We start from the raw sequence: 26,605 nt of genomic DNA, 5'->3' as shown, positions 1-26,605 counted from the left end.
TTTAAAATTAGAGAAAAATTTAAAAAATTTACATGAAAAATTCGGAACAATAAAAAAAATCATAAATTTTTTTAACATTTTCTAAACATTTTTTTTTGAAAATTTTACTTTATTTTTTTTAAAAAAACATGCTATAGCAAGTCATCCGGTTATCGGGTTTACTCTAGAAAAATACCCGTCAAAGTTAAAATTATTTATGGTTAATCAATAGGTGAGATTATTATAGAATTGAATTATTCTAAGTAATTTTTCCTATGTAAAAATGTCTACTATCTGTATATAAAATGTCTACTTATTATTATGAAGGTTTACCTACTTTAATTTTACAAAAGATCTACTTTAAACATAACATGATCAATGATGAATCTGTTTATTAGATGATGAACACAAATATCATATATTAATGTGTGACAAGGTACACTTGAAAATGACAACAATTGAATTTTATCTCAATTCACTTATGATTGGAGATGTTACACAAAAAAATAAATCAAATAAAAAGTTGCATAGCTTACATTCCCCCAAACACTTTTTCAAACCCCTCTAATATATTAGACATGATGATGATAACACAAAGTACTTGAAAAGCTCCATATTGCCAGCATTCTGGTGTTCCAAATCACTGAGAAGTGTACCTTAATAATAAAGCAGTACCGAGCTGAGAGGTACAATTTGGGGTTATGTTCTTATGCTCTGTCTTCACGCCCGTGTTCCTGGATAAAAACACTCAACGCCGTTCTCCTTAACCTTATAATGGAAATTATGAACCTTGTTCAATGAATTCCTAGATTTTTCATGGATTCCTTTGTTCAGTACAGTCAACTGCATATAAGAAACAATAGTTAGAAAAGAAATGAAGTTCATGTTACAGTTCTATTCATTGTAAAATCACCCAGCAATGTCTGTTCTAATAGTGTTAGTATTATCAAAGGACTAAGAAATTGATACGGAATACTGATACCTTAGAATCTCCTATAAATGAAACTAAAAGCAGCTTTTATTCGTTCATTTTTTGGCAGGGAAGATATATGATTCGAAACTAAACGTAAGTTTAAGCAAAAATTACAGATAATGAAGCTGAATTATGTAAGAATTAATATATACCTGTCCATGCACATCAGCTGCCAGACCAGTTGCCAATGGTTCAGCTTTAATTATTATGTTAGCTAAGTACTCCATCTGCAACATGGGGGTCGAACTTTCCTCTTCAAAATAGTTATCTTCATGATTAAGGATCACGAGGGAACAACCCTGTACGGGTCGATAAGATGTCCAAAACAAACATTTAGAGAAAACCTTAGCTGCATTCTATAATTCGAGACATCAAAATTCATGATGATAAAAATACATATATATTCCGTGTTTTGTATAATTTAAGTAAACTAGATAGATACTCATGTCTTGCACTAACATTGGATAATTATTGAGTTCATTTTATAATTATATTTGTTTTTAAGGTCAATCATTAATGTTTATAAAATCATATATATTTTCCTTGCCAAACCATATTGAACATTTAAAAATTAAACAACCAAAAGGAGTAATCTATAATAATTCTATGTGCTTTCTGCACCAATATCAATGTCTTAATAGTATTCAGTAAGTTGGCTTCCTCTTTATGCGAACTGAGAAATAAGTACCTCAAATAGATAAAGCCAATAACTTTCTCTGTTTAATAGTAGTTGCAACAAAAGGAATATTAAGGTAGAGATCAAAAGGAATCAAGTGAGTCATGGGGGACAACAGCAAAGAAAAAGTATGTTTCTTCTTACATTTTCTGACGTCAATGTGTAACAATATTGAAGAAAATCCAAGCAATGACTGAAAGAACCATTGGCAGCAACTTCAATTAGGGAGAAATCATCTAGTATAATAGTAATACGTTTCTTGATTACACCATTCAAGGCAATGTCTTCTACAATTTTCTGAATTTTTCCATATAAGTCTATTAGTTCACCGCTATGTGAGATTCCCTTGCCATGGTCTGGTAATGATCAAACCAGAAAAGAGTTAGAATCAGATTAAGATAAACAAAAAAAAAAAGGAACAAATTCAAGATGATTAAACATAATACAATAAATTATACAAACTGAAGAAGACCAGGACATCCAACATTATGTGAACATGTTGCATGGAAAGCAAAAGCCAAAGAAACAAACCCGGCCATTAGGATCCAACATCAGAAAGCAGCAAGAACAAATACATTAGTCAGGTCCTACAGCTGCCTTAAGGCAATCAACCCTGACTCTTGTCCAAATATAAACCGAAATCCCGGAGAAAAGATTTAGGCATGCTGAGGATTCCTACGTTCAGCATATAACAATTGTTTATTGCACAAAGAATGAGTCATGGGTTACTACAGGCAGGGGGTAACAGAAAACTATTATTTTATCAAGTAAACATGTTCAAGACCAATACAAATATGCCTTGGCATGCATCTACAACCATAAAAAGGTGCTTTTGACCTCAAAAAAAAGACTTTTTAGTAAGAAAAAACTCGAGTACACAAAATGAGAAAAATCACAATGAATAGTTGAAACAAGAACAAATATGCAACTTTTACAACATGCATCATTAGCAAACAAATATAAGTTACTTCCCTCACTTAACTTTTATTAGAGAGGGGGAAAATTAATCAACTACCCATCTAGAACAAACACTCGAGAGAATACATTAGGAAAAAAACAGGTGTTGACATTCAAAATATGTAACCTTAGACTGTTTGAAGGCATTTTCGACTTTGAAAAAGATTGTCTATAAAGTAATAAATATTATGAGAAAATCGGCATTACATAATACAAATATGTTAAGTTTTATAGCACACATATCAAGACAATCGAGAAGAAGCTTTCAACCTCAAAACGACGTTTTTTCAAAACTCACTATCAACCACCCATTAGAACAATATAAGGAGAGAACATTTGCAATCATAGTGTAAAAATGAGGTAACGATTGTTGTTATTGTAACGCCTAAATATTGGTTGAATCATAAGATATCCCTTCATATGGCCCAAAATGCGACACAATTAAAACGCGGGAAGTACCGATTTGTTGCTTTGAAAACCTTGACCACGCAGTCATCAATGCATTGTGGTCTTGTTTGTACACTATGTTTACAATAGAAGATATATGCTAAATTTTACTGCAAAGATCGTTAAACAAATGAAATGTATTTTTATGTTGTTTAACGATCAAAATGAATACCTATATGTTCAATTTTTGTCACATATCCAGAGAAATTTATAGCATATATGAGTCTTAAATAAATAGGTAGTTATATAATTGAATAAGAAATATTTATTAAACTTTTAAACAAATTTTCAATTAAAAGAGTGAGACTATTGACAAAATCACAAAACATAAAGCAATTACTGCATGGTACACGACACTTCGATTGATTCTTTAAGGTAAAATTCAGTCAAGAAGATGTCAAGAAAAGGTTGTATTATTTTGAAATTATCAAACGGTGGGGTCGTCAAAAGAAGATGGCTTACAAGTTAGATTTGTTTCTTTTCTAAAAATGACAAAATCTTGATATTTTGAGAATGTATTGAGACAAATCAAACAAGACTTCTCTCTAAGATTTTTTATAATTTAAAAAACATGGTACAAAGTTGGTAAGATAATGGGAAAATATAACAATAGAGAAAGTATACCATAAGAAGGAAGTAATAGTATTTTAAAGGGATTTGTATGCGGGACGGAGCAGAAGAATTATTGTAATGTAGTGCTACCAGTTATGTACTTACATATAAGGGGAACAATAGAAGTTTCTCTATTAGAATACCCATATGAATCGTATTCATGGGGTACAAGAGCAGTTCAAGTCGACTCATTCCTCATATCACATGCGCATGAGCCCATCATAATGAAAAACTGAAGAACTATCAACATAACCAATGAAAATTACATAACAAATAACCATTTAGTTAAGTCGTATATCTATAACTTCCTAGCAACTATAAAAATCTATTTTAGATAAAAAGAATCAAAAGTAATATGTTACCTGTGCATCCTAGCATAAGCATGTCAACGAAGAAAAACCTCCCATCATCCCGATGAGCAGCCAAGTTACAACCCTGTTACAGCTCTAAATATCATTAACTACCTTTTAAATCCTATCAACTATTATAAAGCAAGAAAAAGAATGCAAACATGCAAGTAGGAGGGGCAACTTTTTGTTTTTGCATTTATTCATCAAACAAGTAACATAATATTATCATGTCGTGATTCCAACCTTCAATAATATACAAATCTAAGTACATAAATAAAAAGCTAATATCTTATCAATCCAATAATAGGTCCATGAGCATTTGTTTGGAGGTTATCCTAGAAATCTTTGGCCTATGGGTATCTAGAACTAACTATTCCTAAAGTAAATTTATTACATGGCTAGCTACTCAATGAAAGCTTTAAAAAAAAGATAGACTATCTCAAAACTTCAATAAGTATTTGCGTCTTAGGTAATAGTGTGATATGTGCTACTGCAAAAGAGATATATGTCATACCAGTAGAACATTCCAAGGGTATTTTGGTTTATCAAAAAAGGGAAAAAGAGGTGAGGCCGTGAGGTGGCAATGAATACAAAGGGGGATGAAAGATATAACATAATTCTAATGAGGGTATTCTAGAATGAGCATCTTTTGTAACCAACTTAGTTTTGGCAGCAAATGTATAGCTTGAACAGTCTATATATACTCATCTTACTCTTTCTTCTTTGATTTGCATCAAAGAGGAAATGAGTTGTTTTTTAGAAAGTGGTAATAAATAAAGAGAGAGAATAAATTGTGTGGATGAAATTAAAAGAGTGTTAAAATGTATGGATGAGATTAAAAGAAAGTAGTGGGCCATTATCCAAAAATAGAAATAATGCAAATTAAGTGAGACGGTCCAAAATGGAAAATAATGCAAATTCAATGAGACAGAGGGAGTACGTAATAATTGGTTGGATCATCAATGAAATATACTCTCAATCTTTCCCTTATTCTTCTTCTATTGTATTAATTTCTTTCTTTTTTTCCTAATATTCTGTACTCTTCTTTTCTTTTCTTTTCTCATCTCTTTCTTCCTAAATCCCTTCTCTGATCTTCGGTACAAGGTCTAATCACAACAGTATATAACAATTTGATTTTCATTTCACTTACAATAGAACTGTTCTTAATGCTATTAATCAATAGCCAGCTCCAAAATGCCAGTTTGCAGTCAGTGTATGTCAATCTTAAGAAGTGCATGAATGTGTTGTTGCATCTGATTATAAAAGAAGGAGATCCAGGCATGAAGCGCACTGAAGACAGAAAGCATAGTTCCAGGAACAGTTATATTCTGTAATAAGCAGGATTTTACTTCAGAATCCCAAAAGCGGTTCCTCAAAATGATGTAAACTGATTACTGCTCTTGTTTAGTCATGCTAAAGGTTGTTGGCTTGTTGCCTTGGATTGTAACAAGTCTCGAGGAATTAAAGGACTCTTATAAGTTTTTTATATTTTTGAACATAAGTTTAACTGGTATGCCAATGCCTACTTTACATCTTCCAAGCCTAATCAAACAAATAGGAAAACTCTATACGGTAACCATGTGTATTTAACTTTTCCGCTTTGTGGTGAAAGTTTTTGCTTTCAATGTGGTAACCCTTTATTCTTGAAAACTAGATTGAGATGACCATATTTAACGGAAACCGTAAACTTGGCTCATAAATAAGTGCAATTACCAAATCACCCTTATGCTATGTTTGGGAACGATGATTTCATTTGGGAATCTAAAATTGCCTCAAATTTAGTACTTGGCAAATCCAAAAAAATAAATTTTGGATTTGAGTGAACTCGAGCATTGTTTTAAAATGTAATAAAGTTGACAATTTGAGGATGACTTTTCTAGCCTTGTCATCCTCAAATTCTTCATTTATGATTTCATGATTGAAATTTATATTTTAAAATGAAATACTTATTTCTATATACAACATTAATAATTTAAAAAGAACAATAAAAAGAACTTCAACAAATTATCTAGAACTATTTAAGAGAATGAATAACATGGCCCACACACCCCCAGCCCCCTGCTATAGCCCCACACATCCCAACCCCCTGCAACATCCCCAACCCACCTTCCCTGCCTCAACAAGCTTCATCAAGCTTGAGTCACTTATCCACCTTGTAACAACTTAGATTTAACATTGTCCTAGAATAACCAATTTCAAAGTCAGACATTCAAACTCTCTAAAACAACTGCTGATTCATGAAATGTGGAAGATTGGAAGACATATCTCATCAATTTATGTCACTCTTGCATCCTAGAAGATTTGGAAATTGAATTTTGTGAGAAGTTGGATTAGGGTAATGATAGCCAAGACCAAACCGGTTATGATATTGATTCTAGAAATTGACTAGCATCTCAAATTTCGAGAACTTTCTGGAAGTCTTCAATGCCTAAAGACAATTCATAGAGTATCTCTCTATTTACTTTATAATTTGAAGTCCATACCACAGTGGAATGTGAGTTCCGCCAGCTTTCCATTGGAAGCTGTCCTCATTTAATGGAGCTTCCTTCATCACTATAGAGCTACTCTACTTTAGAAAACCTAGATATGGTGCCACGTACAGTGTTACAGAAAACATGTCAGGCTCAATATGGGTCTCGTGTTGGGGTAGGATTGAATATTTGAATTACAGGAGATAGAATACTTTCTTTAACCAACTTGTTCTGTATTTGCATTCACTTTCAAACTATTCCAAATCAAAACAATCTTAAGGTTACGAATCCTGTTGCATAATGATGATTCTATATGCCTTGACAAAAATATCGGTTGCCAAACCAGCAAGAGACTAAAGTGAAAAGGCTAAAATTCCAAAGAAAAACAACCAAACCTTTTTCGTTTTTGTCTAATTATTAAAATCAACCTTTTAAGTTGACCAAATTCATTCAAAACAAACAACTGAAATAGTTGAAATGCAAAAAAATAAAAATCAACAAATCTGAACTATAAAATATGATAGTAATTGAAATGAGATAAAAACATAAATGAAGAACAAGAGTAAGAAAGAGGGGCATACAAGTTTGCGAAGAATGCGATGATAGTGGGAAAAAGGATGAGCAAGAGAGACGAAAATGACGGCGGAAGAAGATTGAGGGTGAGGAGAAAGAGAACGTTTGAGAAGGTGGTGAATTACAAAGGCGGCGCTAGTTTCAACGCAATCTTGAATCAACACACAATTACCGCTGCTGCTGGCGCTGGGTAGTGATTCCGTTGAAGATGAATAAGAGTTGTGATCCACATCCAAAATTCCAAGAGCTTCGTCTAACAGATTTGAACTTCTCTCCATTGAAGAACTGATTGTTTATTCTACAGTACTTAGTACTTACTAGGTTATCATAATTAGCGCTTTATCAACTAAGGTTAGTTTTGAACTATTCTTAGGTGAGAATGTATTAGTTTAGCACACTTTGTATAGGATGACCAACACCCGTCGTAATGGCTCGATGATAGCTCAATCTTTTGAGGAGCCACATCTTTTTACCCATTTCTTATTTGTCGCCACCAATTTCATTTTATCGCCACCCCCGAATGAAATTACGACTTTACCCCTGAAATTTAAAAAATTACGAAAATGCCACTAAGCTTATAACTTATATAAAAACACTTCAAATCCACTCAATAACACTTTCATCATTTCCATAAAATCAAATTCTTCACATAAAATTAAGCGGAGCTAAAACTTTGGAATCGAAATCGTCAACAAAAATTCGAGGTAAGTTTTTTTTAAATCAATCGAAGCAAAAAAAAAAAAAAAAAAATTTGGATTCGGCCCAGTCGCACAAAACGTGCGACTGTACAGTCGCACGTTTTGTGCGACTGTACAGTCGCACGTTTTGTGCGACTGGGCCGAAACCAAATTTTTTTTTTTTTTTTTTTTTTTAAAAATTTTTGAAAGAGTTTGTTGTTAGTTAATGTTATTTAGTAAATGTTGTAATAATATGTATTATGATAATGTTGTTGTAAGAAGTAGTTATTGATTTACGTATTCGAAAAAGAAAAAAAAAAAATTAAAACCGGTCGCACAAAATGTGCGACTGTACAGTCGCACATTTTGTGCGACCGGTTCGTGCGACCGGTTTTAATTTTTTTTTTTTTTTTTATTGTAATGAATTTGTTTAGTGTAATTAATTTATTAAATTTGAGTTGTTTAAATATTTATGAATATAATAATTGTTTAATTATTTGTAAATGTGAAATATTTTACGTGTTGCTTGTTTTTAATTTATTTGATTTTAAGTAATTTAAAATGTTGTCTTAATTTAAATTATGAAAATTCTAGTAAATGGCTGGAAATCAAGGTAAAGGAAAAGGGTTTTTTAGAGGTTTATTAAGCGGCAATAGATCTAGGCCTACTTTACTGAGAGGTGATCCCCATGAGAGGGGGGTTACGGGATCTGCAAGGCGAGCAAGGCAAGAACAAGCGGCCATACATAGTCAGGCCCAACATTCAAGTACCCTAGAGCAAGTGCGTAGTCGCTTTGAGCGCCAAAGTAGCCTACATAGTCATACGGTCGGCTCAGGTGACGATGATACTGATTACGACGAGTCTCTTAGTCGGGAAGAGTCTCTTGGTCAGGATGAGTCTGCATGTCATCCTATTGATTGGACGATCGTAAGAGGCCATGCTGTTAAGTTCAAGAGTAGAGGGCAGGGCTCGAGTGGCACTTCTGATCAGGCAGGAGTAAGCCAGGCTGAGGATGCGGCTCCATGGGGGAGGAGGCGATCGCAGTCCGCGGACACGGACTGGTTAATCACATCAGCCCAGCCCGGGGGCCCTGTTGATACTACTTTAATACCCAGCTACGGTGGGCACGTAGCAAAGGCTATATTTGAGGGATCGGAGCGCACCCCTCCGATTTTGGAATGTCGTGCTCGGAAGAAAACGTTGGATTCAATCATTAGACTTCAGGACATGTCTGATGAATTGTACAGAGTGTTACCTGGTACTCCCCTTGGTCGGCTGCCGTATATAATGCACCAGCACATCGACAGTGCTCTCATTACGGCATTTGTGGAAAGGTGGCAGCCTGACACCAACACCTTCCACATGCCGTGGGGGGAGATGACCATAATGTTGCACGACGTGCAACGCATCTTGGGAATTGGCATTGACGGTTCACTTCCCGTGCAACCATCTGATAATGAATGGCAGCTTGGCCTGGCCGGCCTTTTTGGTATGCCATTGTCGGAGCTGCGTGCGAAGGGGCACTTCACAAGCGGCAGCATTAATGTTGGTGCACTGTTGCAGCTATGCCACCGTTCTCAGTCTATGGATACTCAACGTACCGCCTACTACATGGCTATAGTAGGTTCCACGTTGCTCGTGGATAAGACTAGAGTCGGGATGCGTCCTCACCCTGTTGTTACTGTTACCGCTGATGAGGCTGATATTGCTTGGGGTGCAGTGACGCTTGCTCACATGTATCGCCAACTGGGTATGGCGACAAGGACTGGGTGCAAGACTATTGCTGGTTGCCTGACACTGTTGCAGACATGGATTTACGAGTACTTCCCAGCCTTCCGCCCCCATCCGCGTCAAGCTGACATGCCGAACAAGACAAGGGCAGAGATGTGGTCCCCGCCGAAGCCAATCCGCGAGCTGAGCAGACTGATAGACTGTAGGAGCATACTGGATGCCATGACAGAGGCACAGGTTTTGTACATGACTTCAAACTTAATTGTTTAACTTGTCAAGGGCAGAGATGTTATGTTGATTATGTATTATATTCATTGTGAGCAGGTGGAGTGGACTCCGTACTTGACTTATGATAGGTCTTTATTGAACGAGCACCCACGTACCTCGTATATCGGTGGTATCACCTGTTTCGATATCGTGGAGGTCTATTTGCCTGAGAGGACAGTGAGGCAGCTCGGTTTTGCACAGGAGATTCCCCCGGCTCCGCTGAGACCTACCCAAGCTCTGCGACCAGCACAGGGCTCCTACTTAGTTACATTCGCTTCTTCTTGTATGTTTACGGAGATGTGGAGTAGGTTCCCTTACTGTGCCCGCGTAGTGGAGCAGGCACAGCGTCGCGCATCGGTTCCATCAGAGGCTGCCCCGGATTACGTGGACTGGTTTAGAGTGTCTTCCCACTGTTTTCTCATCCCAGGTGAAGGACCTGTTGCTGCGTTTGGTGCTGCTGATAACAGAGTCGAATATGTTAGTATTCCTAATTATGTATTTTATTTTTATGTTTCATAACATGTATTGACTTTGCAATTGTCTGGTTTTACAGTTTGCTGCTGAATTTCCAACTCGACTTGCACCATTGCTCAGGATGCCAGCTATTGCTCAAATGACGCCTCGGGAAAGAGATGCTGCTGATATGTATTTAGAGGATCTTAGAGAGTTGTTTTCCGAATGGCAAGAGTGTAGAGGGCGCAGCCCCTTATAGACATTTACCTGTTTTGTAATGCATGAACAATTGTTGTATTTAATCTTTATGTATGAACAACTTTTTAATCGTTTGAACAATTGAATTATATATAAACACTATGGAGAATCTAAATTCACCGCGTCTCCGGCGGTGTTATTATGCTGTTGTCGTTGTATGTTGCACATTCTACTCCAAAGTGTTATCCTATTACGATATTGTCTTTCTAAATCTGCACATGAATTGTTAGCTGCTCTCCAATTTTGTTGGACTGGCGGCAGTGGAGATGAATCATCGTTCATTAAAAGCTGAACATAATGATTCCCGTTTACCCAAAGAATATGTATAAGTTTATTTACGCCATGCATTCCCCCTGTTCTTCTTAAAGGAAGCACTAAACAATTGTACATTGGATGACCATCCGCAGAGCCATAATACGCAATTGCTATGTTTAAAAATGTTGCTGCAGAATACAGTGTTGTCGCTTCCAACCAGTGATCGTACGGAGCAGGTCCTTTATTGTGGGCACCAACTCTGAATATAGCTTGCTCCACCGAATCTGCTGATAAATATAAGCGTGCATATTGTTCTCTATGCGTTTCCATTTCCAAACTCATTGCACGTCGTAACAGAGGCCATGCTTCCTCACCCCCTAACTCTGTGGCGGCAATAGCTCTAAATCCACAATTACCGTCACCTATAACATCAATCCAATCAAACAGATATGGCGGAAGAATAAATGGAATGTGATCTGGCCACGGAAAAAGTGAAAAATCACGACCTGCTGCACCATCTGAATAAATAACAATATATCATTACGCCAATATTGATATAAAACATATAAGATTAAATGAAAAGAAATAAGAGTACCTGATAAGTTGAAACTGAAGTTAATTCCAACTGACGATTGATGCGACCGGCTGCTTGATCTACCACTGGATCTCCCGCGTGATGATGATCTTGATCCGCGACCCCTTGAGGACGATCTACTGTACTCAAACGCACTTTTGTTTCTCCTCAAGGTTCTGCTTGTCATTGGTCTTCCTTTCCTCGGTGGACTTGCTTTGGGCTCAGGTATGTCGTCACCATCGGGGTGCAGCTCATGTTCAAGTACCTGAGAGACGCGTCGTAGTACTGAGGGGTCGGATTTTAAAACTTCATCCACCAACGATTGAAAGTACTCTTTATCATCGGCGTTTGCGTGCCGTACTTCTTCGTTCGCGTCTTCTTCTGCATCTAAATACTTTAACGTTTTCCAAAACGGATGTATATCGTCCAAGTACAAAGCACCATTAGACCTGATAGACAAGTAACAGTAACACGCGCATGGTAATCCGTGGGTTTTTTGAATGACACAACCGCATTTTTCTAAAAGACAACTGCCCAGGGTTAGCATCCGGTTGTGCTCCATCATCAATAGTTCCAAGGCAAATATAGAAACATGACGATACAACGGTCGTAGAAAATTTAGTCGCGACGTTCTTGAAATGGAATTCTTAGATTCCTCAAGAGCTTGTCTTATTTTTGATTGTTGATTCGTAATTTGTGCGTGCGCCCTTTTAAACAGCGTATCGAATGAGCTATTACCGCTACCCAAGTAGTACTTGAAGGAAGAGTGTTGACTTTCAACTCTACTGGTAGTCTGGTTACCCAAGTGCAAACAATCATTCGTCCACGCACGCACAAATTTCTCTTTGTGAGGAATCCATGTTCCTGCCAAATATTGCACGACTCTCCGGTTCCTAGTCGACCAAGTGGACACAATCCCTTCCCATCTGTTTTCAAAATCGGCGATCGTCATACTGTTAACCAAGGGGTTCCATTTTGTTTGCCTGAATAACTGGCCCTGTTGATTTTTCTTGCCGCCACACAATTTATCGACCATGTTCTCCACGTCATTGCCAATATGCCATACGCATAATAGATGTCGTACATCTGCATTAAACATAAATTTAAAATTAATTCAGAAATATATAATACATAGATCGACGATAATTAATAATTAAAACATGTTTACCTGGAAAGACAGCATGAATAGCTGCAGACAAACCCTCATCCCGATCCGTTACGATTACATCCGGCGTCTGCACTGTCCCGTAAATATCCCTCAACCTCTCCAACACCCAAGAATAAGACACAGCCGCCTCATCTCGCATCAAACATAATGCAACCAAGAAATTATGATTCGTTGGCGTCATTCCAATGATTTCGCAAAGGGGCCACTTTTGCTTATTCGTTTTGTACGTTGTGTCTATCAACACAACATGGGGCCACGAACGTAGCATCTGGATAGAAGTTGGATTCGCAATCAATAATCTAGTCAACTGATCCTCACTATCCAAGTCCCTTCAAACTACATAATTATGCTCCGTGGCCATATACAGACAGTGTTGAAGAGGAGTCCTACCATCCATCTCTTCTCTCCTCATTGACTGTCTCTCATTGTAAATTTGATTCATACTAGCATAAAAACGAGGAAAATTTCTTCTAATTGAAGACATTATAAATGCTGGTTGCATGCCAGTTGCACTTAGATCTCGTATGTGCTGCCTGATATCCACAGTCATCCTATTTACTCTTATTTGACCATCTATGTACATGAAGAACGGATGGTTATGTATTCCTTTTTCACCAGGAAACACTCTAACCGTCCAAGGTCTTTCCTTTGGGTTACGACTAGTTCCTAAAATCATAAATTTACACCCACAACCCCTACTTTTGGAACCTGGTCGGGGAGCATTGTTTAAGTTATGCAAATCAACACTTCTTTTATCGTAACAGTGACATCTTAAGTACAGACTCACTCTAGAACGCCCTTCTTTTTTTTTATATGAAGCACGTGTAAATTGAAATCCAATTGTTAGTGCTATCTCATTAGCCCAAGTATGTAAATCATCTACAGAATCAAATTCTCTATCGGTAACAAATCTATCAGAATAATCTATATTATCTCCTAAATTTTCAAAGTCCTGCAAATAATAATTATAATAACATTATCATAATATATCAAAATAATAATAACTTAAAAAATAATTATTTCTACAAAATAATTATAATAAAATACCATTATTATAGCACAACAATAGATTAAAATAAAATAATTTAATTAAACAAAATAAATTTTATAATTCGAAGTTAAAAAAAAAAAATAAATAGAAGTCGCACAAAACGTTTTGTGCGACTTCTATTTATTTATTTTTTTTTTATTCAAATACAAAAAAAAAAAATAAATTTTGAAGCAGTCGCACGAACAAGTCGCACAAAACGTGCGACTCCCAGTCGCACGTTTTGTGCGACTGGTTTGTGCGACTACGTTCCTATTTTTTTTTTTTTTTTTTTTGCAAAAATCGAACCGATTAATTACTTACCGGATCGTTATCATGCACGTCTTGGTATGCCATTGATGTTAGATCTAGAGTTCTAGCTTGTTTAACTTTACGTATTGTTTTTAGAGAGTTTTTAGAGAGAAGGTATCGTGTTTGAATTCGAATATACTACCATAAAGCCTCTGAAAATTCAATATATATATAATTCTGATAATAATGTTATTAAGCGATAACAATGTTATTAAGTGCCATTTACATTTCTTAAACATTTTTTAACTTAAGTGGCATTTTTGTAATTTTTTTTAATCTAGGGGTAATATGGTAATTTTGTTAGAAGGGGGGGTGGCGATAAAATGAAAAAGGTGGCGACAAATAATAATTCCCTCTTTTTAAGCGTATAATAAGGGGCTTGCGTGCTTTTTGGACCTTCGGTTATGCTGAGGCTCCTAAGTTTTGTTATGAAGAGTATAAATTTGGCCTTTTGTTGGCATTTTATAAAATTTACTTTGTCAAAAAAAATAATAATAAATAATAATAATAATAAAATATTATGAATTAATTTTATGAAATTAGATTATACCAGATTAAATTAGATCAGATCATACCAGATTAGATTAGATCAGATCAAACCAAGCCATATCAAACGAGAATAGATCAGATTAGATCAGAACAAACCAAATCCGATTAGAAAAATTCATATCAGATCAAATTGAATCAGACTAAATCATATTAAATCAGATCAAATCAAATCAAATATTAAAAAATTCAAATCAAATTCGATCAAATCGGACAACAAGAACATTCTCTTATTTTGTTGCAATTTAGACAATTCCGACTTTACGTTAATTGGAAACACTATTCTCTATGTACCGTCCACTGAGGATGGAATTTTCTTTTTAAATTATGCCCTATAAAATCGTTATGTAAGATAGCGTTTTTATTTTGAACACAAAACACCATTTGAAATGGCGCTTTACTATGATTTTTTTTTTGGTTTTATGAGTTAATAATAGAACCACCATCTGAGATGGCGGTTTACTATTAAGAGCAAACCGTCATCTTAGATGACAGTTTATTTGTAAACTAATGCAAAAATAGAAAAATAAAAAAAAATCTCATATTGGATAGTCTTCTGGAGTTGAACACGAGAACTTTAGGGACATTGCTACAAGGCACGGCCACTGAGCTGAGACTTTTCTATTAAGCACATGAATGATGTCACTAGGCAAGAGATATGTTGAACGAAAAAGTGGGAAATACACCTGGGGCAAACCCTCATCTAATATGGCAGTTTATCTTTTTTTTTGTTTTAAAATTTTTATTAAAATAATTCATCATTTCAAATGGCGGTTTATTAAAATATTTTTGACAAATCGCTAATTAAGATAATGATTTTACTTAAACAAAAATATAGAAAAGATATTTTTGGTACCATTCTACATAGACGGTATACAAAGAAATAAGTTTGCTTATTAGACAAAATGAGAATTATGTTATAAAAATACAATTTTAAGGGAAAAGGCTCCATTATGAGAAAATTTGAAAAAAGTAAGACGATTGAACAACTTTATTCCTAAAATAAGCTCCGTGAAAACTTATTTCCCAAAATAAACGTCCGTACATCCAAACCTAGGTTTGGGAAGAGTCGCTGTTAGTAACAGCGAAAGAGCAAAAAAAAAAATTAAAAGCCCATCAAATTCGACATTTCAGCTCGCGTTTTTTTCTTCATTCGACATCTCCCTCGTTTATCCTCCATTAAAATCACATTCAATCCTTCAACTAAACTCATCAAATTCCAAATTTGTACCACTAATTAGTTCTGTAATCTTCCAAGATAGACCTAAGGTATTTTTTTTGTTTTTTTTTTAAAGTTTCGAAAATATAGGGTTTATTGAGTTTTAATCAACTTTCACATTAATGTAGGTTCAAAAGCTTGCAATTAACTAATTCTTCTTGATCTACAGCTTATTGAGGTACGTTTTTATTTTAAATTTTGTTATTTGGTGCTGATTTCAAAATGTATCTCATGTTTAGTGGTCATTTACACTTAAACTCTACGAAAATGTCGAATGTAGTTGTTATTTACCTTGATCTTCATAATTAAAATTTTGTTTGAGAATTTGTTGTTGAATTTAAAATGTATAGTGGTCATATATTTATGAACATGATGGTGATGTTGATTTTGTATGTGTTGTTGTAGAAATGGATTCATTTCGTGTGACCGTTGTATGCTTTTGGAATGGTTCTATTCGATCAACTAGTAACAATGTTAAGTATGTTGGGGGAAGACGTAAACTGTTTGCATGCAACTCATACATGGATTTGAATGAATTTAAACATTTTATATGCTCTAAGATTGGCATTGACACTACAAGAAGTACTGTTAATTTAAGTTTTAAGTACAATATGAGTGGAGATTTGTTAGCTTTTCCGGTTGAGGATGAGGAGGCTATAGATGCAATGTGGAAGTATTTAAGGTCTACCCCTACTCCTTCTTTAGAGTTATATGTAGAAGAGGTACCCCTAGGGAATGAAGATAATTATTGTTGAATTGCAGCATAGATGGATCCAGCAGCTCCAGGCCCTCTCGACCATAGTGTCCTTACGATGCAGGCGAATCACATGAGCGATGTGCTATGAGATGTACTGGTTATTGAAATTACCCCTTTTGAATTTAGTACTTCACTCTACTTTATCTTGCAGCTAACATAATATTTGGATTTAGGTGTCCGACACGGAGACCATATACACCAGGCATCCCGATTCAGCTCCGTGGGCGATCGACGCAAGGATCGTTCTGTACCTTCAGTTTGCGAGGTTGCATGACTTCCACCTGATCGCGTACGGGAGAGTCGATCGGGCGCTAGTCACGGCTTTAGTCGAGCGATGGCGCCAGGAGACTCATACCTTCCACCTACTTGTAGGTGAGGCTACTGTCACATTACTTGACGTAGCTGTGCTTACACGACTTCCCATCGAGGGACATGCCGTGTGCATCGATGGACGCCAATTCGAAAGCTGGAAAGACAAAGTCCATAGATTACTAGGAGTCTGACCTCCGGCAGAGGTAACCAAAGGGAGTAGCTTGCGCGTAACATGGCTTGCACAGAACTTCTCGGACCTCCCTGAAGGTGCTGATGACGCCACCGTTGAGAAATACGCTAGAGCGTATCTCTTTTATCTGATTGGTGCTGTCTTGTTCTCCGACAAGATTGGCAACTGGGTACAACTATTGTACTTGACGTTGCTTGATGCGCCATGGGAGGTCATTGCCGGGTACAGCTGGGGTTCAGCAGCCCTTGCGTATCTGTACAGGAGGCTTTGTGAAGCTTCACGGAAGAACGTGAAGGAGATCGCTGGGCCCCTGATTATACTGCAGGTAATACTAATTTTTCATGTTACCGTTTTGTTTCATTTATTACATATTTTTGTGTTACTTTTAATTACTTATAATGGTAATTCATAGCTTTGGGCATGGGAGCATGTCCTCATTGGTCAACCGATGAGGAATGTGGGACGTGGTGCATTTGCGCCACCACTACTTCCTCCTCCGCATGTGCCATATGGATCGCGTTGGTCCTTTGAAAGACGAACCAGGACCCACACTAGATCGGGTGTGGGGTTCTACCGCGATCTACTACGAGCTAACCAGGTAACAACTTCACTACAATTTGTTTCGTAACTATCACATTGCGTAATTTATTAATCGAATTTTCACGTTTAGTTTCGATGGGACCTTACCCCGCTGAGGTGTACGCTGCATTGCCTCAGCACTCGGGCATATTGTCAGGGGCGTGGAGAGCATCTGTACCTCTGATCTGCTTCGACAAAGTCGAAGTGCATCTCCCTGAGCGCGTACTGCGCCAATTTGGGATGGTACAGGGCATCTCGCCGCCATGTGACACAGAGACAGAGCTCCATAACTCTCGCAAGGGTCGGGAGCCCAAGAACTGGCTGGAGATCAACGTGCGCCATGTCGCTCGTTGGGAGCACATGCTAGAGTTGCTGGCTCAAGGTGCGCCGATCGAGGCAGTAGGCGCACCTACTTCAGCGGATTACATGCCGTGGTTCCTCTCCATCACTCGTCGATGGATGACACCACGAGGTATCATGGCGGCAGCCCAGTACGCTCCCGCAGCACCGAGATGACACACTTTGTAAGTATTCTTCAACATTGATTATTATCCATATATATAGAACTTACACGTTATACATTTCATTAATAATTAAGTCTTACTGCAAGCATAGGGCATTGCATCAGTCATCAGCTCCTCCCAAGAGGAGTCCGTACGGGAGATTGCCCAAGCCATACTCCTAGGCACGCAGTTTCAACAATACGTACGAGTCATCTCCTCATGACCCCGATGTTCATCTTGAGGAGGTTGACTTAACGTGCCCGGACTACGGTGCCGGGTCCTCGCAAGGTGCCACATCATCACATTATCAATCACCTCCCCTACCCGAGCGTCATGCGACGGCCTCTTACTATCGTAGGAGGCGTCGTAAACCGTCACAGTTAGACAGGGTACAAGAGGAGGATTAGCATTTGAATACTGTTTGTAATTATTGAACATTTGTACATACTCAATATTTGTAACAGTTGGTCTTTTGTGTGTAAATTGTAACATATATGTAGATGTATATATTTTAAAAGTAGTATCACACGTTTATTATGAATGAATTGATGCTAAGTACTCAGACTTTTCGGCGATGAATCATTCCGCCAAGAATGCAGTATGAATTTAATCAAAAACAAACAGACGATCATATTCAAATAAGGATGTTGGTATCGAACATTCAACACAATTTCAATCAAGTTCAACAAATCCATATCAAATTACATACTTCATTCGTTAAGTTAAACTACCGTCGCTAACTAAGAAGGCTTCTTAAACTTTCTCATAATCCTTTCAGTCTCTTCTTTCCTATGCGCCATATCATCCATTTGTCTCTTTAGATTAAATACCTCATCTTTAGGCTCTTTTTTTTCCTTTTCAAGCCGTATTATTACGTCTCTCTGCCATTTTGTACCCTCCGGAGCAATCCATTTAAAGTATGTGCATTCTAATCCGTCAACCAAGTAGAAAGGGCAAGCAACAAATTCACGCCCTGGATCGAAGTCGCTCCAATCTGTATTAATCTCAACTTCATAACCACAATCACAGAGCTCTTCAACACAATGCTCCTTTGACATCTACATAACACATATAATATACAAACGTAAGTAAACTTTCAAAAATAATATTAACATTTATAAATTGACATTAAAACTAACATAATACCTTATGTTACCTTTAAAAATTGATTGAAAAGAAGAAGAATGATGCAAAATGGGTATAATGAAGTATGAGAAATGATGGAGCTATTTATAGATATCATTACAACGGCTATTTTCACGTTCCTAACGGCTATTTTTCTAAATTACCAACGGCTACTTTAGTTCTCCAAAAAAAAAAAAAAAAAAAATTAAAGGTTAAAGTCGCTGTTACTAAAAGCGACTGAATGAGTTGACTGGTCAACTCCTTAAGTCGCTGTTAGTAACAGCGACTAAAGGAGTTGACCAGTCAACTCATTCAATCGCTGTTAGTAACAGCGACTTTAACCTTTAATTTTTTTTTTTGGATCTTTCGCTGTTGATAACAGCAAATTAACCCGAGGCTAGGCTCGGTTGTACGGACGCTTATTTTAGAAAATAAATTTTTACGAAGCTCATTTTTAAAATTAAGTTGTTAAATAATCTTAATTTTTTCCAATTTTCCATTATGAAAGCTTACCCAATAATTAAAAAAATATAATAAAAATATCAGCCGCTATCACTCTCTTAGAGACTTCTACTCATCTACGTTTCCCATGTGCGCATGATCATCTCTTATTCATAACAACTCATCTTCAAATCAAACTTTCTCCTTCAATCTTGTTATTTTCTCAGAAAAGAATTAAAATTCTCAAATTTCTCTCTTTTTCTGATCAATGGCGACAATGAAGCTTACTACTCAGTTGAAAACCAGCCCAATAACTCCGATTTGGAGCCCCAATTCGACTCGGTCAGCTAGGCCATCCCGAGTTGGGTTCAGGGTATCTGCATCCTACTCACAGCAGGTGGGACCGGATCTTACTGTGAAGGTAAATGGGTTAACGATGCCTAACCCATTTGTGATCGGGTCAGGTCCACCTGGGACTAACTATACTGTGATGAAAAGAGCTTTTGATGAAGGATGGGGTGCAGTTATTGCTAAAACTGTGAGCTTTTTTTTCTCTTTTCATTTTACAGAATTATAGGTTTTATGATAGTGATACCCCAATATATAATCCTCATATGGACTTTATTGAAATATCATATGAAATATTATTTTGAATTGATTGGAACTTTTTGTTGCTGTTGTAAATTGAACTTGCTTAGCTCAATACTTAGTTTTTTTCTGAAATTGAAAAGGGCACAATCTAGTTATTGATGTGAAGGAAATTTTGTTGTTTTGTAATTATGATAATTGATAATTCATTCATTGAGTTTTCATTCTCTCAAGATACAAGGCACTTTAAATTTTATTAATTATATAAATGATTGTAATGATAAGGGATCGATCATCAATGTGTGCCTTTGTCACCATAGTGTAAAAATGCGGGAATGGTTGTGATCGCGATAGTGGAACGCTGATGTGGAAACGAATATCATAGTGCCTAAATATCGGTTGAAACTATGAGATGTCCCGGATAAAATGAGACTTTTTTTACACCTTTGCTACACGGTAAATATTGGTTCATTTATTTTGAAAACCTTTACTACACGGCTGATGTGATGCGACGCGGCCTTGTTTTTACTCTATGCTTTAACTGTAACGATATACTCGTATCGATGGCTATGAAGAAATACCTCCTTTTGTTTATAAATTTCATATCAACTTGTTATTCTAACGGGCCGTTTGGTTACTGCTATTAAACGATGGTAATGTGGATGAGTTCTAGTTTTATTTATCATAAAATGTGATGTGTCATTACTATCGTAATAATGGAGTATCACCTTCAGGAATCTTGGAAATCATGTTCCGTTTAAGAACATTGTTTATCCTATAATAAATCTTCAATTTACTGAGAATATCTCCATGAAATTAAGCTTTTATTCGTATTGGAATTATTAATTCAAGTCAAATGTTGTGTTTTTTGTCGATTGGCTTCATTTGATGACAATAGGCCACTGGATCCATGAGACCCTAAGACGATTCATTGGTTTAAGTCCTTATCTAGAATTTTAAACTGAGTTTTGGATGTTGAAAAATCCATTGATGGAGCAATTTCAATGGTCTCGTGTTAATGACATTAATAGCATTTCTAATACTTCTCAACTGTGTCTTACACCTTGGTTGCCCTTTGCCGCCTAAAATTTATTATTAAAGCATTCATTTGGTTTGTCCATTGATGTGTTTCTTGATTTTGGTGATCTCTTTGCGTATAGATATGCACCATAATTTGATAGTTTCTTAGGATGACACTGTCAATCAGTTACTTCCATGTTCTAAAAAATCATATTATAATGCTTTATAATTTCTCTTTCACTATAATACCCAAAAGCGGTCATATCCTTCATCCCTTCTCTAAACTCATTTTGCAAAGATTTATGGTTTTTGTGACCTACTGAAATTTAACGGGAGCATTTTGATAACCGAGTAAGTGCCATGAGACAGTCACAAAAATAAAAGAAATCAATGTATGCAAGTGCCACTAATTTTTAAACTTTTGAAAAGTGTTTCTTCGGTACATCAACTACGTCTGGGGATGTGGGTACATGCTTGGAGTAGTTCTAATATTTGAGGATTCCAGAGCTTCATATGCTAGGTAGCTTCTAATACATTATTCTTTTTTGAGCATTAGATCCTAAAGGTGATGGTTATGGTGCGGGAATTTATACTAGATGATGGTTGTTAATACTTGCTCAATTTCTTTTTTTAGTCTGATTGTTGTCATTTTTTGTAGGTTTCTTTGGATGCTGCAAAAGTAATAAATGTAACTCCTCGTTACGCAAAGTTAAAAGCTGGAGTTAATGGCTCTGCAAAACCGCAGATAATTGGCTGGGAAAACATTGAGCTAATTAGTGACCGACCTCTTGAAATTATGTTGAAAGAATTCAAGCAGTTGAAAGAAGAATATCCTGATAGAATATTGATTGCTTCAATCATGGAAGAATATGACAAAGCTGCATGGGAAGAGCTCATTGATCGAGTCGAGCAAACTGGAGTTGTAATACTTCTACTGCATTGAACTCATTCGTTTGGTATTTATATCTATTTATATTGTTCTGCTGAGGCTAAATTTTACCATAAATTAATTCATTGGTTACAGGATGCAATTGAAATTAACTTCTCATGTCCTCATGGTATGCCTGAGCGTAAGATGGGTGCTGCTGTAGGAAAGGACTGTGCATTGTTAGAGGAGGTCTGCGGTTGGATAAATGCTAAGGCTACTGTTCCAGTGTGGGCAAAGATGACCCCTAACGTTACTGATATTACAGAGGTTAGCTTAGCACCAATAAATTAATATACTCTTAACCTTTGTCATGGTAAGCTTTGTCATTGCCTCATTGGTAAGCTTTGTCATGCATATGTAGAAAACTAACAGGGATGGGTTAAACATAGCTTACATTTAATATAATATAAAGGGACATTGCACGTGGTACTTGCGTTTTCGACTTTACATTTTTTAAAATCCACATGCTGAACCAGAGCTTTCAACTTTTTATGTGGTAGACAAAATGTTAAGTTCTTTGTTATAAATTAAGTACTCATTTTGAACATATTTTTGAAAAAAAGTGTCCCATAAGTGTGAACACGGTGTTTGTTTTATGAAAAGAGTCATTATAATGGGTAATAATAACGTAATTTTAATAAAATCCTTAACGTTATGTCTACTAAGTGGAAAAGTTAGAAACTTAGGGTCATCACGCTGATAAAAAAAACGTTAGTCCACCACTTGTAAAAGCCTAAAAATCAGAGTCAACACATGGAATTTCCCAAATAAAAAAGTTGATACAAAGAAAATAAAGTGAGACAATGTGTTAGAATATAGAATTGAATAGGAGTAAAAACTAGAAAGCATTTATGTGAACAGGTGGTGAGAAGTTTTTACGGAAACAGGAACATATTTTTTTTGGTCTATTGAATAACTACGGAATGTAGGACGAATATAGTTTATTTTTGGTCTATTAAGTAATCATATTTTTCACTCTTTACAGCCAGCACGGGTGGCACTTCAATCAGGATGTGAAGGTGTTGCTGCTATCAACACAATCATGAGTGTTATGGGAATCAATCTCAAAACATTACGTCCTGAACCATGTGTTGAGGGGTGAGCATCAAATTTTATGCAGCATATAGTTTTAATCTCGTCATAAATATAAGTTGATATAAAAACTTAATATCAAAATTTTTGGCCTTTAGATACTCAACCCCTGGGGGATATTCTTCAAAAGCAGTCCATCCTATAGCTCTTGCTAAAGTAATGAGCATTGCAAAGATGATGAAGGCAGAGTTTAGTGAAGAATTTTCTTTGTCTGGCATCGGAGGTGTTGAGACTGGTGATGATGCTGCTGAATTTATTCTTCTAGGGGCCAATACTGTTCAGGTACTAAATCAATAATGTCCTTCCATTTATAAAGGTTTTCATGATGATTCTATATTTGTTTTAAGATGCTGGCTGATGTTGTAGAAGTATATTCTTATACAGAATGAAAATTAGGATGATGATTCAATTTCTTTCAGGCAAGTTCCTATTGAAATAGTTGAAATGGAATGCCTGGATCTGATAACCCTATGCTAAAATGTACATATGCTCTACGATGTGGTGTCTACTCTAGTGCCTCTATGTTTTAATCCAGTGAATAAACCTTTGAATAACTCTTGTGATTATTACATTTTTTGATGACATTATTGTTTTCGGTTGAAAAATGAAGTAATATATTCTATGATTCTTCATATCAATTTTTCTCATTATGTCTATGCTTGTGTGTGTCCTTGCTTTCAAGAAATGCAGATCACGCAATTTGGTGCTCTCTTATTAATGTTTTTAGTCAAACCCAAAATATGAAGTTCCCCGACCATTTAATAGTTGTCATAATATGGGAGTTTAATGGGGAATTTTACATTTTTGGGTTTGAAGAAGGGGAGTATCAAATTTGTAATGTGCATTTTCCAAACTTTTGTATGTCATCAAGCTATACTCCTGTGACGGTACGCACAATGTCGTATCTTACCCTTTTGTAGTCCACAAGCACATTCCATTACTCAATGTCATTAAATCGCTCCCACCTAGGCAACGTTTGTGTGTGTGTGTTTGGGGTTGGGGGGGGGGGGGGGGGAAAGATTTACGCAACCTTACCCAGTTACCCTTGAAATAGCAGATAGGTTGGAGAGGTCAAATTGTATCATATGTAGTTGATAATTGGCCGTAGACGTTAGATAATAGCTTGGAGAAGGTTTTATTGTGATATACTATATTGTGTTTAAGAATATATGTACTCTATATGCTGGCAGGATACAACAAACAGGAACGTACATATGTAAGTACGTATAACATCTTTGCTTTCATCTTTCAGGTCTGCACAGGAGTGATGATGCATGGGTATGGTCTTGTGAAGAAACTATGCGCTGAGCTGAAAGATTTCATGAGAATACATAACTTCTCGTCAATTGAAGATTTTCGAGGGTACAGCCTGAGTTTGAAACTTTTGTTGTGGTGTTTACGGAAAAAAAAAGGTCTCTGATTACATTTTCCTCTACAGGGCATCTTTACCATATTTCACGACACACACAGAATTGGTTCGAATGCAGCAGGAAGCCATCCGGCTGAAAAAAGCTACCAAAAAAGGTTTGACCTCTGACAAGGACTGGACTGGAGATGGCTTTGTGCAGGAAACTGAAAGCATGGTTTCCAATTAACATTTTACCTAAGTAAGTCTTCTTTTTTATAATGGTTTTTGGAACTGAATTGTTACTCTATAAGATTGTTTTGCAGGGAAAGGCCACCCTGGTACATTGTGTCTGGTGGTCTACTAAAACTACAATACCCCACAACCCACATGACCCGCAACCCGTCCACACCCAGGAATACATTTTACTTACCCACTTTTGACTTGACTCGCATCTGCCCCACACCAATCCGGCCTGATCCGCCCATTTACCAAGTCTGAGTGACAGATAACATTTACATGGGGCTGGGTGGGAGGGTTTAAAAGATGGTAAGAACAACCTTTATGTCCACAAACGTTTGTTTGCGCGAGTGATTTAGCTTTGTCGATAAAATGCAACAAGCTTTCAAACTTGTACCTAAGATTGAATAAAGTAGGAAATGAATACAGTATTAGAAAGGAGAATTAGTTTTAAAGAACTAGGTTTGGACCCCTTAGTCCATCTTATTGTCTAACAGGTTGGGTATGTTTGGATGAAAGGAAATGGAGAGAAAGGAGGAGTAGGGATTTGCAGGGATGAAATATCCGTTGTTTAGATAGCAAAATGGGAGGGGAGGAATTTAGAGAGATTGGATGAATAATTTTTATTAAGTCCTCAATTTCTCCAATGTTGAAAAGATCTAAAGGGAGAACTCTAATCTCCCTTCCCTCCTAAACAAACAAGAAATATTTTCCTTTAATTTCTATTCCCTTCCTTTTCCTTCCCCCTTCTCCTTCCCTTCCTCTATTTTCTCTCCAAAATTGTTATCCAAACATAGTGTAGTCAACTACTTTATGGGATGCAAAGTTTTAGCTTAGTATCCTTAGGCTTACTTACCGAAGTTGCAAATTCAGATAGACCCTTAACTTAAGTCCATGGCAAATGTACTTTCTTCGTTCACCCCAACAAATATAGCCCCTACAGCATATTTCCTATTGTACTTTTACAAATTCACCAGATTCTCTTGATGCTCCGTATCTTTTTCAGGAAATTTTATAATGGAAATGAAAAATATCATCACCAATTCATCAATCAATACCTTATTAATGAATTTCTTTTAAATTGTCCGTATCCTTGAGTTATGGTGCGTTTATTTATGTCGCTCAATTTTTTGTTGATTGGTTGTACATATCTTTTTGCAGTCGAAAATAATTCGCTCGAGCATGCGCGATCCCGTTGCCGAAACTAGGTGATGCTGCTCATGAAATGGCCCCAAATTTGATGTAAAGTCATTCAAGTAATGTAAGCATCAACTGAGGAAGGATAACAGTGGACATTGTCATGCACAGTTATTTTCTTAATGCCTTGATTAATCAAATTAAGTATAGCTGCTCTTTCTGCTGAAAAATGTTAAATAAAACATGGTGTACACTTTTAACTTTGGATCCTTACATTACATGCACTTTATAACTTGTCTATCAACTTGAGCGTAAATGTAACATTGGAGAAATTAATACTTTAAAATTTGGGAATTTAAAATAAATATGGGAATAAAAATTATTTTTTTTGGGTCAAATATAGATTGAATTGTGAAAATGGTATTGAACCTATATTTATTATGAATATCATAAAGTAATTTTTTTTCTTTTTATTCTTTTTCCTAAAATTGATTTTTCTGATTTCTTTTCTGCACTAAACCCCAAAATAATAGTCTTCCCCAATTCCTTAATCAATTGGAAACAACAAGAAACTTCCCTTCTGATTTTCGAAAAGCACAAGTGGGAATTCCTTCATTTTTGGTCTTTGATTGTCAAAAGTGCAATAGCTTGGTTCTTGTATTATTTTGGCTTGAAGCACAAACAAAAATCAGCATCAAGAAGCACCATTCCAATTCTTGTTCCATCATCTGATTTTTCGAAGTTTCAAGCGCCAAAACTTTTCTTGAACACCTTCGAACCAGCAGCTAGGTATACTCCATTTTCCTCTGATTTCAAAAATAAC

At 36.3% G+C, this 26,605-nt stretch overlaps 5 protein-coding genes across 5 annotated transcripts; 3 read left to right on the top strand and 2 right to left on the bottom strand.

The window, feature by feature from the left end:
* Positions 1-346: 346 nt before the first annotated feature.
* LOC130802926 (elongator complex protein 6) lies at positions 347-7,497 on the bottom strand. Its single transcript, XM_057667045.1, has 5 exons — positions 7,047-7,497; positions 4,007-4,079; positions 1,773-1,984; positions 1,105-1,251; positions 347-822 (listed from the first exon to the last, which is right to left on the bottom strand). Exons 1-5 carry the CDS (start codon positions 7,314-7,316, stop codon positions 700-702), a joined length of 825 nt encoding a protein of 274 aa, XP_057523028.1. The 5' UTR covers positions 7,317-7,497; the 3' UTR covers positions 347-699.
* Positions 7,498-9,153: 1,656 nt separating this feature from the next.
* Positions 9,154-10,144, top strand: LOC130802611 (protein MAIN-LIKE 1-like). Its single transcript, XM_057666619.1, has 3 exons — positions 9,154-9,683; positions 9,771-10,021; positions 10,141-10,144. Exons 1-3 carry the CDS (start codon positions 9,207-9,209, stop codon positions 10,142-10,144), a joined length of 732 nt encoding a protein of 243 aa, XP_057522602.1. The 5' UTR covers positions 9,154-9,206.
* Positions 10,145-10,358: 214 nt separating this feature from the next.
* LOC130803304 (PKS-NRPS hybrid synthetase cheA-like) lies at positions 10,359-13,128 on the bottom strand. The gene is made up of 3 exons (XM_057667504.1): positions 12,422-13,128; positions 11,275-12,339; positions 10,359-11,197 (listed from the first exon to the last, which is right to left on the bottom strand). The coding sequence occupies exons 1-3, from the start codon at positions 12,687-12,689 to the stop codon at positions 10,524-10,526; spliced, it is 2,007 nt and encodes a 668-aa protein (XP_057523487.1). The 5' UTR covers positions 12,690-13,128; the 3' UTR covers positions 10,359-10,523.
* A 3,164-nt stretch (positions 13,129-16,292) lies between these two features.
* LOC130802610 (serine/threonine-protein phosphatase 7 long form homolog) lies at positions 16,293-19,381 on the top strand. Its single transcript, XM_057666618.1, has 6 exons — positions 16,293-16,361; positions 16,456-16,779; positions 16,840-17,109; positions 17,197-17,382; positions 17,613-17,745; positions 19,374-19,381. Exons 1-6 carry the CDS (start codon positions 16,293-16,295, stop codon positions 19,379-19,381), a joined length of 990 nt encoding a protein of 329 aa, XP_057522601.1.
* Positions 19,382-19,568: 187 nt separating this feature from the next.
* On the top strand, positions 19,569-26,086 carry LOC130802740 (dihydropyrimidine dehydrogenase (NADP(+)), chloroplastic). Its single transcript, XM_057666790.1, has 8 exons — positions 19,569-19,970; positions 21,699-21,962; positions 22,065-22,235; positions 22,954-23,066; positions 23,159-23,342; positions 24,313-24,422; positions 24,499-24,667; positions 25,807-26,086. The coding sequence occupies exons 1-7, from the start codon at positions 19,701-19,703 to the stop codon at positions 24,653-24,655; spliced, it is 1,269 nt and encodes a 422-aa protein (XP_057522773.1). The 5' UTR covers positions 19,569-19,700; the 3' UTR covers positions 24,656-24,667; positions 25,807-26,086.
* Positions 26,087-26,605: the final 519 nt, after the last annotated feature.

The sequence above is a fragment of the Amaranthus tricolor genome, chromosome 16, assembly GCF_026212465.1.
Source record: "Amaranthus tricolor cultivar Red isolate AtriRed21 chromosome 16, ASM2621246v1, whole genome shotgun sequence".
Taxonomy (NCBI): Eukaryota; Viridiplantae; Streptophyta; class Magnoliopsida; order Caryophyllales; family Amaranthaceae; genus Amaranthus; species Amaranthus tricolor.
The sequence above is the reverse complement of the archived record's forward strand: the minus strand, read 5'-3'. Positions and strand labels throughout refer to the sequence as shown.

What these genes read in the sequence shown, in the direction of transcription:
- LOC130802926 (XM_057667045.1), bottom strand. Translation starts at nt 7,316, where the DNA reads ATGGAGAGAAGTTCAAATCTGTTAGACGAAGCTCTTGGAATTTTGGAT. An exon ending in ACACATTGACGTCAGAAAAT is followed by an intron (nt 1,252 to 1,772) that starts GTAAGAAGAAAC and finishes CGACCCGTACAG; the next exon opens with GGTTGTTCCCTCGTGATCCT. An exon ending in CAGCTGATGTGCATGGACAG is followed by an intron (nt 823 to 1,104) that starts GTATATATTAAT and finishes TCTTATATGCAG; the next exon opens with TTGACTGTACTGAACAAAGG.
- LOC130803304 (XM_057667504.1), bottom strand. Translation starts at nt 12,689, where the DNA reads ATGCTACGTTCGTGGCCCCATGTTGTGTTGATAGACACAACGTACAAA. An exon ending in TATTCATGCTGTCTTTCCAG is followed by an intron (nt 12,340 to 12,421) that starts GTAAACATGTTT and finishes TGTTTAATGCAG; the next exon opens with ATGTACGACATCTATTATGC. An exon ending in CTTCAGTTTCAACTTATCAG is followed by an intron (nt 11,198 to 11,274) that starts GTACTCTTATTT and finishes TTATTTATTCAG; the next exon opens with ATGGTGCAGCAGGTCGTGAT.
- LOC130802610 (XM_057666618.1), top strand. Translation starts at nt 16,293, where the DNA reads ATGGATCCAGCAGCTCCAGGCCCTCTCGACCATAGTGTCCTTACGATG. An exon ending in AAGTCCATAGATTACTAGGA is followed by an intron (nt 16,780 to 16,839) that starts GTCTGACCTCCG and finishes TGGCTTGCACAG; the next exon opens with AACTTCTCGGACCTCCCTGA. An exon ending in ATCTACTACGAGCTAACCAG is followed by an intron (nt 17,383 to 17,612) that starts GTAACAACTTCA and finishes GGGATGGTACAG; the next exon opens with GGCATCTCGCCGCCATGTGA.
- LOC130802611 (XM_057666619.1), top strand. Translation starts at nt 9,207, where the DNA reads ATGCCATTGTCGGAGCTGCGTGCGAAGGGGCACTTCACAAGCGGCAGC. An exon ending in ATGCCATGACAGAGGCACAG is followed by an intron (nt 9,684 to 9,770) that starts GTTTTGTACATG and finishes CATTGTGAGCAG; the next exon opens with GTGGAGTGGACTCCGTACTT.
- LOC130802740 (XM_057666790.1), top strand. Translation starts at nt 19,701, where the DNA reads ATGGCGACAATGAAGCTTACTACTCAGTTGAAAACCAGCCCAATAACT. An exon ending in CCTGAACCATGTGTTGAGGG is followed by an intron (nt 23,067 to 23,158) that starts GTGAGCATCAAA and finishes TTTGGCCTTTAG; the next exon opens with ATACTCAACCCCTGGGGGAT. An exon ending in TAGGGGCCAATACTGTTCAG is followed by an intron (nt 23,343 to 24,312) that starts GTACTAAATCAA and finishes TTCATCTTTCAG; the next exon opens with GTCTGCACAGGAGTGATGAT.